General features: G+C 41.5%; 1 protein-coding gene across 1 annotated transcript in view; it reads left to right on the top strand.

Moving 5' to 3' along the window:
- spns1 (SPNS lysolipid transporter 1, lysophospholipid) overlaps nucleotides 1-16836 on the top strand; it is a 33827-nt gene continuing 16991 nt past the window's right edge. The window contains exons 1-7 of the mRNA XM_080446464.1: nucleotides 1-216; nucleotides 4909-5112; nucleotides 9031-9096; nucleotides 9504-9640; nucleotides 10856-11007; nucleotides 12188-12254; nucleotides 14842-14984. Of these exons, the coding sequence (XP_080302590.1) occupies nucleotides 4920-5112; nucleotides 9031-9096; nucleotides 9504-9640; nucleotides 10856-11007; nucleotides 12188-12254; nucleotides 14842-14984 (758 nt within the window). The 5' untranslated portion in view covers nucleotides 1-216; nucleotides 4909-4919. The remainder of the gene's footprint in view (nucleotides 217-4908; nucleotides 5113-9030; nucleotides 9097-9503; nucleotides 9641-10855; nucleotides 11008-12187; nucleotides 12255-14841; nucleotides 14985-16836) is intronic.

Here is a 16836-nt window from a genome sequence, read left to right as displayed (position 1 = left end):
TAGATCCATCATGGCGGCGAGAAGAATGAACACACAAAGTGCGTTGCTGTTGTTGTGATTAAAAAAAACGACAACACGTCATTATTACCGTTATTATTTTTATCACGAAGGTTTTAATGTAATGGACGACATGAGGTTTTAAATCTAGCTTTTTAACAGAGCAGAGCGAGTTGTGACAGAAACAACACATCAGTACCTGACTCATCCTCTCTGAAGGTAAACAACATGCATACATACTTATTCTATTCTTTAGTGGATATTTATGAACAATTCCTGTTCGGGTTTCCTTCAAAAGCAACATACAAATATACACATTTCTATTATTATTAATATTATTAATGTTATTATTGTTATTATTATTATTGTTATTGTTATTGTTATTGTTATTATAATAATTATTAGGCAGTAAAAAGATAACATTCTAATATTAATAATACTATAATAATCATATTATTATTATTATTATTATGTTTTTCTATGGTCAATTATGTGTATTAGTAAAAAGATAACATTCTAATATTAATAATAATACTATATTATTATTATTACTATTATTATTATTATCGTTGTTACAATAATAATTATTGTTATTATTATTATTATTATTAATAAGATGTTTTTTTATGGTATGTACTAGGTAGTAAAAGTCGGGGCTGCACTCCTTTGCTTTCTAACGTTACTGTAATAATAATAATATAAGGTTCATAATATTACACTAACACCAGCTGTAAATGCAAACCAGACGCACCAAACCAAAAAAAACACAGACACAACCCATGATCATAATTCAAGTTTATTAGTAGCTACAAAACACCTGTTCATTAAACCAGTTCATGTCAATGAATATAGAGTCAAATAGAACCCAACATGAAGAGTGATGAATGGCTGACTCAATGTGTAGGAGGAACAGTTTGATCTCTAACAGCAAACGTAATGCTGCTCAACATCATAAAGTTTGATTACATTCAATGTCATCATAGTCTGTAGATCAGAGGTTCTCAAAGTGAGGTCCAGGGACCCTCAGGGGTCCTTGGCGGTTTTCCAAATGGACCCTGTAACTCTGAGAGTGTACACATGGAACCAAATGGACCCTTACAGGTCTGTAACTCTGAGAGTGTACAAATAGAACCAAATGGACCCTTTATAGGTCTGTAACTCTGAGAGTGTACACATGGAACCAAATGGACCCTTTATAGGTCTGTAACTCTGAGAGTGTACACATGGAACCAAATGGACCCTTTACAGGTCTGTAACTCTGAGAGTGTACACATGGAACCAAATGGACCCCTTATAGGTCTGTAACTCTGACAGTGTACAAATGGAACCAAATGGACCCCTTATAGGTCTGTAACTCTGACAGTGTACAAATGGAACCAAATGGACCCCTTATACAGTAGGTCTGTAACTCTGAGAGTGTACAAATGGAACCAAATGGACCCCTTATAGGTCTGTAACTCTGAGAGTGTACAAATGGAACCAAATGGACCCCTTATACAGTAGGTCTGTAACTCTGAGAGTGTACAAATGGAACCAAATGGACCCCTTATAGGTCTGTAACTCTGAGAGTGTACAAATGGAACCAAATGGACCCCTTATACAGTAGGTCTGTAACTCTGAGAGTGTACAAATGGAACCAAATGGACCCCTTATAGGTCTGTAACTCTGAGAGTGTACAAATGGAACCAAATGGACCCCTTATAGGTCTGTAACTCTGAGAGTGTACAAATGGAACCAAATGGACCCCTTATAGGTCTGTAACTCTGAGAGTGTACAAATGGAACCAAATGGACCCCTTATAGGTCTGTAACTCTGAGAGTGTACAAATGGAACCAAATGGACCCCTTATACAGTAGGTCTGTAACTCTGAGAGTGTACAAATGGAACCAAATGGACCCCTTATAGGTCTGTAACTCTGAGAGTGTACAAATGGAACCAAATGGACCCCTTATAGGTCTGTAACTCTGAGAGTGTACAAATGGAACCAAATGGACCCCTTATACAGTAGGTCTGTAACTCTGAGAGTGTACAAATGGAACCAAATGGACCCCTTATAGGTCTGTAACTCTGAGAGTGTACAAATGGAACCAAATGGACCCCTTTTAGGTCTGTAACGCTGAGAGTGTACAAATGGAAACAAATGGACCCGTAAGACCCATGTTGTACACTCTCAGAGAGAGTTATGGTGGTCCTTGAAATGTAAAAGGTTTGAGAGCCACTGCTGTAGGTATTTAAAACAACAAACTATTTAACCCTTAGTAGTCAGGATCAGATAGTACAGGCTGCTAGACTCGGGTGACCCCTAGAGCTCAGGTCAGGATTTAGAAGGCGTTTTTAGAATCGGCCTCAGGTCTAAATGGGTTAAGTACTTTGTTAGTTTACACCACTGCATAGAAGCAACAGAACCCAACGTTCTGCTTGTGGAGAGGCAGACCTTAACCCATTAAGACCTGAGGCCATTCTTTAAAAACGTAACAGTTTTTGGAAAAAGAATCAAAAAAATTTTTTCACGATTTTTCAAAAATAGCAGATCTACAAGCTCATAGCGCGGCACTCGGTGCTGCGCTATGAGCTTGTGTATCTGCTATTTTTGAATAGCCAAAGAAATCTAAAGTGACACAGATGCGTTCCAGGTCTTAAGGAATAAGGCGCTGAGACACTCCATCTTCAGTTGAAAAAAAAGTAGATTTCAGCTGTTGCCTTGCTCAATACATCTATTTTGTTTCACCTGAAGACGGAGTGCCTCAGTGCCTTTTCCCCCTACGGTCAGCCTATATACGGTCAGCCTCACCACAAGCAGAACTTTGGGTTCTTTTGTTTCTCTATACAAAGCATAATGTATATTGGTGCACTAAACTATGCTGGGAGAAGGATCAGGGTTATTCGGCTGTGTTTGAATTTTGACTTGGAACGTGCACTGCATTCCACATCATTCTGAGTTAGTGTTGTTCACTAAACCAGGAAGTATTCTCATGATAGAAACAGAAAGATGGATAAGATTGTGTGTGTGTGTGTGGGGGTGTGTGGGGGTGGGTGGGTGTGTGTGCGCGTGCAGTTAACTGCAACAGTTAGGCCATTTAGTCATTCATAAAAAATAATTGAAAACGGCTGATCTACAAGATCATCATAACACGTTGACGCGCTGTGAGCTTGTAGATGTGACTCTGTCGATAACTACTACAAGCCCACAAACCGTCGCATCGTGAGTGACGTGTTGTGAGCTTGTAGATCGATTATTGTCGGTATTTTTGCGTGACACCATTGCGTGACAAAGTATAAAATATGTCTTAGAGACAATTATGAATACTTTTTTTTCCCCCTGTCGATTCATTGCTGTCCAAAAGTAAAAACATACACATCAGCATAGGTGTAATTATTAGATTTCTCCATAAGTCCACAGTCCAGTGGCCACATGACCTATAGATAGTTTCACTAAGTCAACACATTTCAGAGGCTGTCATTACTTCCCCTTCCTGACTGCCGTCTTAGTTCCACCTCCATTATCTCCTGTTCCCTAAAAACTCTAGTGAATATGCCCTGTCAGCACACTGACATGACCTGACACCTACTGCTAGCCTGATTATCAGCCTGAAGTGTGGAGTTTCAGTCTGAAATGGGCTGCAGTGTCGGCGATCACAAGAGGAGGGGATTCGAATTTCCCTAAACCAATCGCAAGAGATCCACGGATCCGCCTACATCTGACGTCATCGCACAGCTTGTTTTAGCAACTTTCATTGGACGGTACTTTGTGTATCGAATAAAGTCCTAGGGTCACATTTCAACACCAGACCAAGAGGGGCGGTTCACTCAGAGAGTGGGCGGAGTCTATGGTTTGGAACCAGGCTAACCTAATCATGGATTAAAGTTCTCAGTCGCCACGACTGATTTCAGTCATTTGGATTCCATAGCAGCCATGCATGACTTCTATGGAAGCATGTTGCGCCGCGAAAATAGCCGATCTACAAGCTGCGACGCATTGAGAGCTCGTAATTATTTTCGGTTATTATTTTAAGATTAGAGCATTTGAAGTGGTCAAACTAGCAATATGTTCAAACCATCTTCCATAAAATCTTAACAGTCTGGGATATTTCATATAAAAGCAAAGGTTAAAGCCTCCATCTGTGATTTCTTCACCTGGTTGGCAGTATGTAGAACGGTATTACTAAAACTGTGTGTGTGTGTGTGTGTGTGTGTGTGTGTGTGTGTGTGTGTGTGTGTGTGTGTGTGTGTGTGTGTGTGTGTGTGTGTGTGTGTGTGTGTGTGTGTGTGTGTGTGTGTGTGTGTGTGTGTGTGTGTGTGTCTCTTTTTTTCAGTTGTGAGATTTAGTTTTGCTTTAATCCATGAGCCTACTGCTACTAATAGGACCTTTTTAATAAGTAAAGGGGAACTTTTTCACAGAAGGTAAGGGTTATATTATAGTTAACTAAAACAAAAATGGACAACTTTCCTCTTCTACCCCGGATTTGAACCGGGTTTCCTGCGCAAGTCCGAATTCGTGTCAGATCCTGTGTCTAGATGTGACATGACCTTTGACACGATCTAAATGTCTCAATAGAAAATGTAGGAAAAGGAGCAGTCTTTCTTTCTGTGTTGGACTATGGAGATGTCATTTATGGGAATGCTGCTCCTTCTGTCCTCAAGCCCTTGGATCATTTTTCATTCTGTTCTGTGATTTTTTTAACACAAATCTTTGCTTCTGGGGATTCTACAAATGTCTTCTAAATCCTAACAGTCTTTTTTCTTTATTTATTTTTTTACAACAGCCCAAAGTATAAAATAATGGTTAATGAGTGGTGGAGATGCGTTCCCGGTTTTGAAAGGGTTAACTTGACGACCGTGGCATTCAGTCATTTTGTTTTGCCCGTGCCGTAAAGACGTTATAAATAACCTTCTTTGTACTTGTTCCCTCAGCGTCGGCCATCATGTCCGTGGGGGACCCAGCGTCGGACTCTGCGCCCTTTCTGTCGGACGAGAGCGATGCGGAGGGGGCGGAGCACGAGGAGCGGGAGGAGGAGGAGCCAGCCAGCGGCGTGTCCAATGTCCGAGCGGCGCTCACCGTCAGCATCCTCTGTTACATCAACCTGCTCAACTACATGGATAGGTTCACCGTGGCAGGTACAACATGATTACAGTCCAAATCTCTCATTTTGCTGGGGACCCCCTGGTACCTTGGAGGGGTACCAGGGGGTCACCCCAGCAAAATTAGTTGATAGATATAGTGTCACCATCATTATAACCACTTTAACCATTATTTTATAGTTTGGCTATTCAAAAATAGCAGATCTACAAGCTCATAGCACGGCACAGCTGCGCTGTGTGAAAACGTGTGCAAATCTTTGAATATATATATTTTTGTGAACACTTGTAACTCCAATCTTTACTTCTGGGGGGTCCCTGGAACTAAATATTTTGAGATGGGGGTCCGCGGCCAAATACATATCATTTTGGGGGTCCTTGACATGAAAAAGTTTGAAAACCACTGTCCTAGGCTAGACCACCGAATACCGATGGTCTTGACCCATATATTTTGTCAATTCGAAAAACCTTGATTTGATAAAAGTTTCTATTTCAGGACATTTAAAGTAAATATAAAATACACAAAGTCAACTTTATTTTATTTTACCACAAGCCCTAACATGTTCAAAAAGTGTTTCACATTAAGTGCAAAACATTTTAGACAATTGTATTTCTTGCCTATAAGAGCTGATCTGAAAGTTAATGTCATTTCGCATCTGTTGTGGATTTTCTGTGTCAATCAGTAGTGGTTGAGGCAAACAGAGTCTGAGACACTTCATACTGTAAGGGAGACAGCCTAGTTATTTACAGAGATAAGAGAGGAACTTTCTCATGTCACGAGACCAAGCTGTACCCAAAACAATAGATAACAGGCCTGTGCCATGACATCTTGACTCTATGATGCTCACATAGTCTGAACACACATAGTAGTAGTAATAATAATAGTAATAATTAATACATAATAATAATAATAATAATAATAACATAAGGTATATTTGTACCAGAATGTCTCCTCAATTGCTGCACATACTAGACTAGACAACAAACAGGAGCACCAGAACACATCGGGGGGATGTAATCAATTAAGGGCCGTCCACAGTACACCATGAATGATCTCTTTTAAAGATAACTACATGGATTAAAGTTCTCAGTCTCCAGAATGTTCAGAAGCATCTTCCATAAGAGCAGGTTAAAGCCTCAATCCGCGATTTCTTCAACTGGTTGGCTGTATGTAGAACAGCAAGAACATAGGTTTAGAATTAAAGTCAATTTCCAGTTAGTTAATCCATTTAGACCGGGGACACATCTGTGTCATTTTAAGATTTCTTTGGCCATTCAAATATAGCAGATCATGTCATTTTAAGATTTCTTTGGCCATTCAAATATAGCAGCTCATAGCGCGGCACCGAGTGCCGCACTATGAGCTTGTAGATCTGCTATTTTTGAAAAATCGTGAAAATGTGTGCGATTCTACGAATGTTGTCTGAATCCTTTTTTTTTTTTTTTACTTGTGTTTCTATATCAGTGTTTCTCAAAACACCCAAAATGTTATGTATTTGGCCGCGGACCCCCATCTTAAAATATTTTGTTCCAGGGACCCCCAGAAGCAAAGATTTGAGTTGTGTTACAAATGTTCAAGATTTTTCAAAAAATAGCAGATCTACAAGCTCGTAGCGCGGCACTCGCTGTGATCTATCGTTCATCTATAATCCCTCTGAAAGTGATTGGAATGATATCGCTCGCCACTCTCGTCGTTATAGTTGGGATGTGGACTCAACCATCTACTTGAGTTAGAGTGATTTATTTAAAATGATATTCACAGGTATTATTAGTAGAGCGGAATAGCAATACGATCGTGCACTTTTTGTAAGAAGGCTGAAACTTTCAGCATAATTAGTAAATAATATATCATTAATTTTCAGAAGGGGAGGGAAGTCAAATTTGACCTCTGAGGGGTCAAATCCAAGATGGCCGCCCATTTACAGGGTCTGAATGTCTAAATACTTTAAAAAAAAAACATTTAAGGCGTGCTTTCCAACTAAGTTGGGGTTGCCCATTCATTTGATGATACTTTGGAGTTTGCCAGAACCCAAGGACATACATTAAATCAAGGTCAAATTACATAGTAATAAGTATATTTTAGCTTGGACACTGGGTTATACTGCAATATAGTGAAACTGTTCTTCCATTTTGTGACAATGTGAATAATACAAAACAAATAAACAGAATAAACCCATGGTGGTAGTCTATATTAATAAATTAGTAGTAGTAAATGACAATAATCAAGGTTCAAGGCTTCTTTATTGTCACATCTTGCGTACAGAAAGAGAAAAACAAGACAAAAAAACAACAACTTAACAGTCTCCAGAACAGAGGCACAGTGCAGTACATTTGAGTGCAGCTTTGGCACACTTGCATCGTCCAGTACACCCTTTGGTGCAGCGACAGCGGATTAATTCATGGCACGATTTGGATGCTTCAGAGAGAGTGGTCCAAAATGGTTGCCACCCAGTTGTTTCTTTTGTCCAGCCCCATTCAGATGGCTCTGGCATCTCTGGTTCCAGTACCAATGCCTGGTTCCAACAGTTTGCCTGGTAGCAAGTGCGCTTGATGTGTTGCTTGAGTGCTGCCTGGGTTGGAGGAATGCTCTCTAGTGTTCTTGACTTCTGTGTGAAGAGCTGTTTCCTGGCATCATTCACTTCCGTGGACTCACGGGTTCGGTCATACATGAGCACCACAAATCGCTCTAGCAGGAACATTGATCCTTCACTGACCTAACTTGGCATGTGTAGGAGTTCACTGAAAGCCTCATTCACCTCTGGGAATGACCTCCAAGTTTCCCAGGCAGTCTCCTTTCCTCTGCCAGCGAATGCAGATACAGTGTCACACCCGGTGAAAGCGTGAAAGACTGGGAGAGTCAGACACTGTGTTGGAGTCATTGTGGCAACCAGTTGAATCATCAGGAGAACAGACGACTCCATTTCCATTGGTTGCATAAAGTTCCTTGCCCTCTGATAGAGGAATGTTAATTAATTAATTGTCTAAACCCCTTCAGATGTGTCGCCTATATAAGACACCCATGTTTGTTACACTGCCATTTGTTGATTCTGAGGAAATCATTGCACATTTTTTTTTAGGCACATTTTTACCTTGACCTCGACCTAAATGGATTTCGTTGAAATCTGGTGATCTTGAAAGTATCACCAAATGAAAAGGCATCCCCTATTTAGTTGAAATTATACTTTAAACATTTTTCTACTGTGTTTGGTTCCAAACTTAAGTTGGACTAGCGGCCATTTTGGATTTGACCTCTCACGGTCCTCAGAGGTCAAATCTGACTTCCCTCCCCTTCTGAAAATTAATGTTATATTATTTACTAATTATGCTGAAAATTTCACGCTTCTTACAAAAAGGGCACGATTTGCTCAAAAACAGGAGTTAACCCGCTGTACTATATCATTATAGTTATTGTTCTCGGTGGGGATGGCCCTTTGTCTAAGTCGGTGGTTTCCAACCTTTTCAGGCCGTGACCCCCCCCAAAATAATCATATTTGAACTGGGGACCCTCACCCTGACAAGCACTTGGAATTGTAGGAGTTGAGGCGTAACATTTTAAATATTGTGAAAATAGCAGGATTTTTATTGAATTTTATAGCAGATCTACAAGCTCACAATGCTTGTAGATATGCTATTTTTTTTTTTTAAATCCTCTTTCTAATATTATTTGGGCAATGTTTGACCGTTTTTTATAGTCCAGTTTGTTGATAACTTTTGATGCTACAGTATAATGGTCTTTTTTTCTTTTCTTTCTTTTACATTTGTTTTTGTATGAAAAAGGTCTTAAAATGTCACTTCATTTTTATCTGGGGACCCCCCCAAAATCATGTGGGGACCCGACCCACAGGTTGAGAACCACTGGTCTAAGTACACATGTATAATCCAACATATGAGCAATCATCATATAAATGCAATTCAATCAATTCTCTGTCTCCTCTATGTCTCTTTCACCCTCCCCAGGCGTTCTTCCAGACATTGAGCAGTATTTTCAGATTAACGACGAGAAGTCCGGCTTGCTCCAAACAGGTGTGACATGCAAATCCCATTCATTTCTGACATGGCAACCGGTTTTGCTGAAAATGTTTAATCATTCAAAAATTCAAAAATTCTATTCAAAAATAGCAGATCTACAAGCTCATAGCCTACGAGCTTGTAGATCTGTTTTTTTTTTTGTATCGTGAAAATTTGTGCAAATCTTTAAATACCGGTATATATTTTTTTAAAGCGAACATTTCTAAAATATGTTGTTCCAGCGACCCCTTAGAAGCAAAGATTTGAGTTAACAAATGTTCGCTTTAAAAACATATACATTCAAAGATTTGCACACATTTTCACGATTTTTCAAAAAATTGCAGAGATGCGTCCCTGGATTGAATGGGTTCAAATCATCATGTTTTTTTAGTCATTCTCATACAGTACATGTGTTCCCACAGTGTTCATCTGCAGCTACATGTTCCTGGCTCCATTGTTTGGCTACCTGGGTGACCGGTACAACAGGAAGGTCATCATGAGTGTGGGCATCACCATGTGGTCGCTGGTGACCCTGGCCAGCTCCTACACACCCCAAGAGGTGAGCGGGAGCGCCGCCTCTCAAAGCTGTTAAGGCCGGGACATCCTTTTCTATATGTGTGCTTCTTTTATTGTCCCTTTTTTCTCTCCAAATTAAAAGAAACACTATGCTATGAAATTGAAGCTGAAGCAGGGGTTCTCACCTCTGATTGGACAAAGTTGGTATCCTGACCTGAACATTTATTTTCAGCTCAGGATACCAATGAGCTGGAGAGACCCCTGATTACTCAGATCAGAATATTATTATTAATATTAATAAGAACATCCTCCTATAACTTAGTAAGCCTCTGTATGTCTGACTGGGTTTTCCTCCTCGCTGCGTTCACCACAACATCTGAACTTGCACATGGGCATTGATCACTACCATGTGCAGAGAGACAACGTGCAACATATTCTTCACCTTTTCCCAAATTCAAGCTGTTTAATAGCCTTTTTCCTAAACTCTGTTTAACTATTCAGATGTGTGTGTGTGTGTGTGTGTGTGTGTGTGTGTGTGTTCGCTGTGGGTTCTGCAAACGCAGCCACATACAGACACTGTTACTGAACACGCAATGATTATCTGAATATAGAGCTATTTAACACTTATTTTAACCAAAACACATCACTTACACTACCTTTTTAATCTGTGTTATTCACACATCTTAATTTCATATTTTTACTGAACGTTTTCTTTAGAATTCTAATATTCCTTTTGAGTAAGTGGTTTGGGACAGTGTCTGCTAAACGGGCAGCTGCTAAAAGCCTAAACAGTAATTAAGCACTAAGACAGACTCGAGGTCATGCTTTATCCCGGTTATTGGAATCATGGCTGTGCAATTAGATAGCTTTCAGCCCTCCGCAATCCAAAAATCATTCTGCATTGTTTACGTTACTATTGGTCACGTGCGTGCGTGCGTGTGCGTGCGTGCGTGTGCGTGCGTGCGCGTGCGCGTGCGTGCAGTTCAGGACATGTCTACAGAAGGCTTCCAACAACTTGGGATGCCAAAAAAAGCAGCTAAACGTCTTGCAAAATTCTGTGCTGTCTCTTCTATTAATAATATTCAAAGATGTTGTAGTCGAATATGTTAATACTTACACCCCTGAGCGGTGTTGGTGTATTTGTCCGGGATTTGCTGACTGTACCTTTTCACAGCACCTTGTAATATGTGTGTCTCTGCACTTACTACTATGTTGACATAAATACATCATTAAAATGTTTGTGTGCGTTTTCTCTCAGCATTTCTGGGTCCTGCTGGTGACACGAGGTCTGGTGGGAGTGGGCGAGGCCAGTTACTCCACCATCGCTCCCACCATCATCGCTGACCTCTATGTCAAGGAGAAGAGGACGCGCATGCTGTCCATCTTCTATTTCGCCATTCCAGTCGGCAGGTGAGACTCACCGATAGCCCCTGTTTGACAGCCAATGCGCTATAAAACACCTGATCTACAAGCTACACACAACGTGTCGCAGCGTGACTCTTTTGGGACAGTGTGTAGATCTGCTATTTTCAGTGCACGACGAAATGGACATTCAAGGATAAATTGGGAACGATAGACACAACATATTGTCACGGCAGACTAGAGTTCTCAAATTCTGCCCGAAACCGACCCTAACCCTACCCGACCCGATTTATCCTTGAATGCCCATCTCGTAGTGCACTGAAAATAGCAGATCTACAAGCTGTCCCAAAAGAGTCACGCTGCAACACGTTCTGGCCGGGCCCAAAATCTATGCTAATTAGTCGGGCCGGGCCGACCCTCGGGTTCCGTGAAGAAAAAATAAATAAATACAAATAAATCTATTACACCCCAAAAAATTCAACTGCCCCTAGCGGCCTAACGGTAAGGCCAACGGAATTGGCAGTGGATGTGTTGGATGCAGGTCAAAGTGAACTACTCGGTAACCTTCCTAACCTAAGTTATTAAAGAAAAACGGATGACAATGGCCGAAACCCAATTGAAAATCTGCGATCGAAAATCTGCAAAAGTGGTCAAGATGTTTTGGCCATTATGGTCCAATCTGCTCAGTTCAAAGCTTGTTGGATGCATGACTTTGAGGACATTAAGCACATCACACCTTTTTCTGTTTTTTTTTGGTCCTTAAAGTATGGTAATTGTTCGGGCGGGCCGGCCCAGTTAGGGCCTTAATTTTGAGGCCCGTTGAGAACTCTACGGCAGACCCCTTTAGTGGTTTGGGGTCATTGGACGAAATTTAAAGTGTGTGTGTGAGCATAAACTCAAGTCAACAGCTCCATTGTGTACAGATGTTTGTATAATGTATTTTAGCATCAGCCAGACTGCAGTCATCAGTTACATTGCTGAAGAAGCTATTCATCAACACAATGTGTGCACACATGAAGATAACAACAACTTTCTGCTGGTGGAGGTTGTACTGTATGTCACCATCTTGGACATTGGTTCTCAAGTGGGGACCCCCAGGGGTCCTGGGCGGGGGGGGGGGTCCAGGGGGTCCCCAGCAGAATGTGTGAGAACCAGTGATCTAGGATCTAGGTTTAGAGCAGTTTTGCGTCACTTTGCAGGATCACAGTTTTTTTTTTTTTTTCCCCAGCGGTCTCGGTTACATCGTGGGGTCAAAGGTGGACGACCTCTTCGGGGACTGGCACTGGGCCTTGAGGGTAGGTTCATACAGATCTCAGCAAACTGGGGAAAAAGGACTTATTTTGCAGTTCAGTGTGCATCGTACCTTGTTCGCCTTTTGTCATGTGACCGGTCACTCATTCTGCGAAAATAGCCGATCTATAAGCCCACAACGTGTCGCAAGAGATTTGGTGTTGATTAACCACTCAACCCTGCGTAATACTTTGTTGTGCAATGGAGGCGTACACAAATAGTGAAAATATTTGATCTACAAGCTCACTCTTGTGAGCTTGTAGATCTACTATTTTCACTATGTAAAGCAAGCTGACGCCAGGCCAGGCATCGGTCTCTGGCTGTTCAGTCTGAGCCAATCAGAGCAGGAAAACAATTGAACAGGAAGACAACAAAACGGCGTATACACACAGAAGCAATGTTGACATGAGAGTGTTGTGAAAAGGCTCGCTGTGAAAACATTTTTAACTCAAATCTTTGCTTCTGGGGGATTCTACAAATGTCTTCTAAATCCTAACAGTTAAAAAAAACGAAACTTATGTTGCTATAATATAAGTGGTGCTCAAACTTTTTCATGTCAAGGACCCCCAAAAATTATATGTATGTGGCCACGGACACCCATCTGAAAATATTTTGTTACAGGGACCCCCAGAAGCAAAGATTTGAGTTAAAAAAGTTCGCTTAAAAATATATATATTTTCAAAGATCTGCACAAATGTTCAAGTTTTTTTCCCCCAAAAAATAGCAGATCTACAAGCTCATGGCTGTGCTATGAGCTTGTATATCTGGTATTTTTGAATAGCCCAAAGAAATCTTAAAATGACACGGATGCGTTCCCGGTCTTAATGGGTTAAAGAACCATGGAATGCACAGTGAGTCGACCAGTAAGTAGTTTGATCTAATCTGCAACTCCATAACTCCAACTCCATAACTCCAAAGACTACATACATATCCATCGTGGAACATAGTCCATTGTTCACTTTTATTTTGCTGCTACAGTATTCTAAACTTAAAGTTAAGTCAGTAATGATTGTGAAATCCCAACAACATCACGTGTAGGTGCAGAACACCGCTGTCAGCTGTGGCCTGTACGATGTGTTCAAATGCAACTTTACATGTGAAACGTCACCTGACCCAAAGCAAATTCCCATCAGTCACAGAGTTTGGTCTAACAAGTCAGTTTGGTGTGTCAAGACCTTTTAATAAACCCTTTACAGCCTCCTGCTAAAGGCGGAAGTCCGGGGTTTTAACATTGTTTTGAAAAACAAGATTTTAAACTTTGAACAAAATCAGGGCTGTTGGAAAAGGTTCCTGTTTGATGTAGATCTTAATTGTAACGATTAAATCATCACAATAGAACATGTAAGGGTTGTTGAAAGTGAAGAAACTGCAGACAAAAATGGAAATGAAACACTGACATTGAAGCAGGGATTCTCACCTCTGATTGGACAAAGTTGGTATCCTGACCTGAACATTTGTTTTCAGGTCAGGATACCATTGAGCTGGAGGAGAGACCCCTGATTTCTCAAATCAGAATATATATTATTATTAATATTAATCAGAACATAGAGATTTTTTGTTTTAATTTGTGTTGTCTGTCATTATGAAAAATGGGTTTATTATTTATTGTACTTGAGTGTATTTCCCACGTTTTTATGTCGAGGACCACAATGGAAAAAGTCCTAGACCTAGCCTTTTTTTTTCTATTATCCTCAAAACTATACTAACCGGTTCACAAAACAACATTCTAAAACCTGCAACCTTGTGAGCTCGTATAACTGAAGCATTACCATGGGCATTGGCTGCGGTCTAAAATGTCTTAACCCATTAAGACCGGACCGGGAAATTATCTGTCATTTTTCGATTTCTTTGGCTATTCGAAAATAGCAGATCTACAAGCTCATAGCGCGGCACTCTGTGCTTGTATATCTGCTATTTTAGAAAAACCGTGAAAATTTGTGCAAATCTTTGAATGTACAGTATGTATATGTATATATATATTTTTTAAGTGAACATTTGTAACTCAAATATTTGCTTCTGGTGGATTCTACAAATGTCTTCTAAATCCTTGTGTTGCTATATATCAGTGGTTCTCAAACGTGTCAGGGACCCCCAAAATTATATGTATTTTTACCGCGGACCCCCATCTCAAAATATTTAGATCCAGGGACCCCCCAGAAGCACAGATTTTAGTGAAAATGTTCGCTTTAAAAATATATCTAGTCAAAGATTTGCACAAATTGTCAAGATTTTTCAAAAAATTGCAGATCTACAAGCTGTAGAGCTTGTAGATCTGCTATTTTTGAATAGCCAAAGAAATCAAAAAAATGACACGGATGCGTTCCCGGTCTTAAGGCCTTTGCACACAGGGTGCGATTAGTCAATCAGTTTTAACCGCATGCGAAAAGACGCACGAATCGAACTGGGTTCGATTGAAAAAAAAAACACATCGCATCGCCGCACGGGGTGTGCATGAGGTCATTGAGAACCATGTGTTCATTTAAAAAATGATATTGTCCGTTTTTTCCGTGCGGAAAATCGCACCCTGTCTTCAAAGGCCTTTAATGTGTTCAGGCAGCGTAACAGTCTCGTCATGTGGTGTGGTTCCCTCAGGTGACTCCGGCCCTGGGACTGGTTGCAGTGTTCCTGCTGATGCTGGTGGTCAAGGAGCCAAAGAGAGGCGCCGTGGAGGCCCGCCCCGAGCACCAGCTGCACAGGACCAGCTGGACGGCCGACATCAAGGCCCTCGTCAGGAAGTAGGTTCCTCTAAACCGCTCATGTTTCTTTCTACTGGGGGGTAGATTGTATCCATCCCTATGTTCCCCGGGTTCTACTGTATGTTCCCCGGGGTTTTATGTTCCCTGCTTCCGCCCTCTAGTTATATTATACCTCTATGCCAAATACAGAGCCAACTCGGGTACTGAATCTAGAGGGTCTGACCTAAAACTGCCCATAAAAAGTTTGGAAACTTAACTTCGGTCGATTATATCTCCCCTTTAATAATACCAATTGGTATTGTGTTTTATAACATTTTTATCGATCAGTCACCCCATGGAGACTTGAATTTGTGGATATTTTTTTGTTTTTGACGCATTCCTAAGACAAAAATTTGTCTGGTAGGCAGCGGTTCCGGTAGGAGACACACCTAAGACAAACCTATGTATACGATGCCAGGTAAACGATCTGTTTCAAGCATCTGTCTAAATAACCTGCTATCTAAATGTTAACATTGTGCCCAAGGCACACCAATTGGCAAGTCAAAAATCTCTCAAGGAACACCTGCATATTCATAGTGAAAATATCTGAGCTACAAGCTCACAATGCCTCGTAATGCAACGTGTTGTTGTGAGCGCTTGGGAACCGTTGCAATACAAGGATAGAATTAAAGTAAAGTAAAACAAATCAGCAACGTTGTCCTTTTAATTAGGTTGCTTATTTGGCCTTCCTGGGAACAGACGTTAAGCTCCATTTTAAACTCATTACAGACAGTGGTGTGTGTGTGTGTGTGTGTGTGTGTGTGTGTGTGTGTGTGTGTGTGTGTGTGTGTGTGTGTGTGTGTGTGTGTGTGTGTGTGTGTGTGTGTGTGTGTGTGTGTGTGTGTGTGTGTGTGTGTGTGTGTGTGTGTGTGTGTGTGTGTGTGTGTGTGTGTGTGTGTGTGTGTGTGTGTGTGTGTGTGTGTGTGTGTGTGTGTGTCCGTGTCCTATGAGCACCAAGTAAAACGAGAGTTATGCATATAACTAAGGTTCTACGAATTCCGGATGACCGCCAGAGGCAGTGTTTTCAACACCTGGATATCATCGCGCGCTCGCGCATAGGTCGAATATTAATACCAACAAAGTCACTCGTGACCTGTGTGCACGCACGCCACCTATATAGGGGCGGGGCACACAGCGTTCATCCTCATGAAATCTTTTCGTCGAGAACGAGATTCCGAGTGACAGTCAACTCTGGCGGTCATCCGGAATTCGTAGAACCTTAGTTATATGCATAACTCTCGTTCTACTTCATTCCTACTGACCGCCAGAGGCAGTGTTTTCAACACCTGGATGACTAATACCAACATAGTCACGAGGAATCTGCGCTTACCGAAGTCGGTTTGCAGATAGAATAAACAGACAACACCACAGCCGTCGCCACAGGATGCGAGACGGCCAGGTTGACTATATATAGGAGCGGGCAAAAGCCCATGAAAGATGAAGCTCATTCGGCTGCATCTCCTGGCCTGCTCCAAGCCTGTATCACTGAGGGAGAGGCTCTGGCAACCCCCGCGGTCAAGAAAGGCCTTGGGGGAACCTGGAGGCCCCCTGAAGACGTACATTTGCCTGAACGCAGCAATGAAAGTCTCCCTTAAGCCAAGGCACAGCTGTGCCCTTCCTCCCAGACAAATACAACCAAACTCCAGCCATCACGGCTATGTCCTGCCACAGAGCCCGGACGGGACACAATAGGCAGGTACTAGAATGCAGTTGCTCCACCTCTGGTTGAGGAGCAAACTAACAAATCAACAGGCTAGCTGACGTGAAATGCAGAAAGCCTCTGAGGACGTAAGGAGGGGTCGGCCATATGGTAAACCCAGACCCATCGGAATCCCACTCTAACAGTCTCTGG

The sequence above is a fragment of the Gymnoscopelus braueri genome (assembly GCF_963280865.1).
Source record: "Gymnoscopelus braueri genome assembly, chromosome: 13".
Lineage (NCBI taxonomy): Eukaryota > Metazoa > Chordata > Actinopteri > Myctophiformes > Myctophidae > Gymnoscopelus > Gymnoscopelus braueri.
The sequence above is the reverse complement of the archived record's forward strand: the minus strand, read 5'-3'. Positions and strand labels throughout refer to the sequence as shown.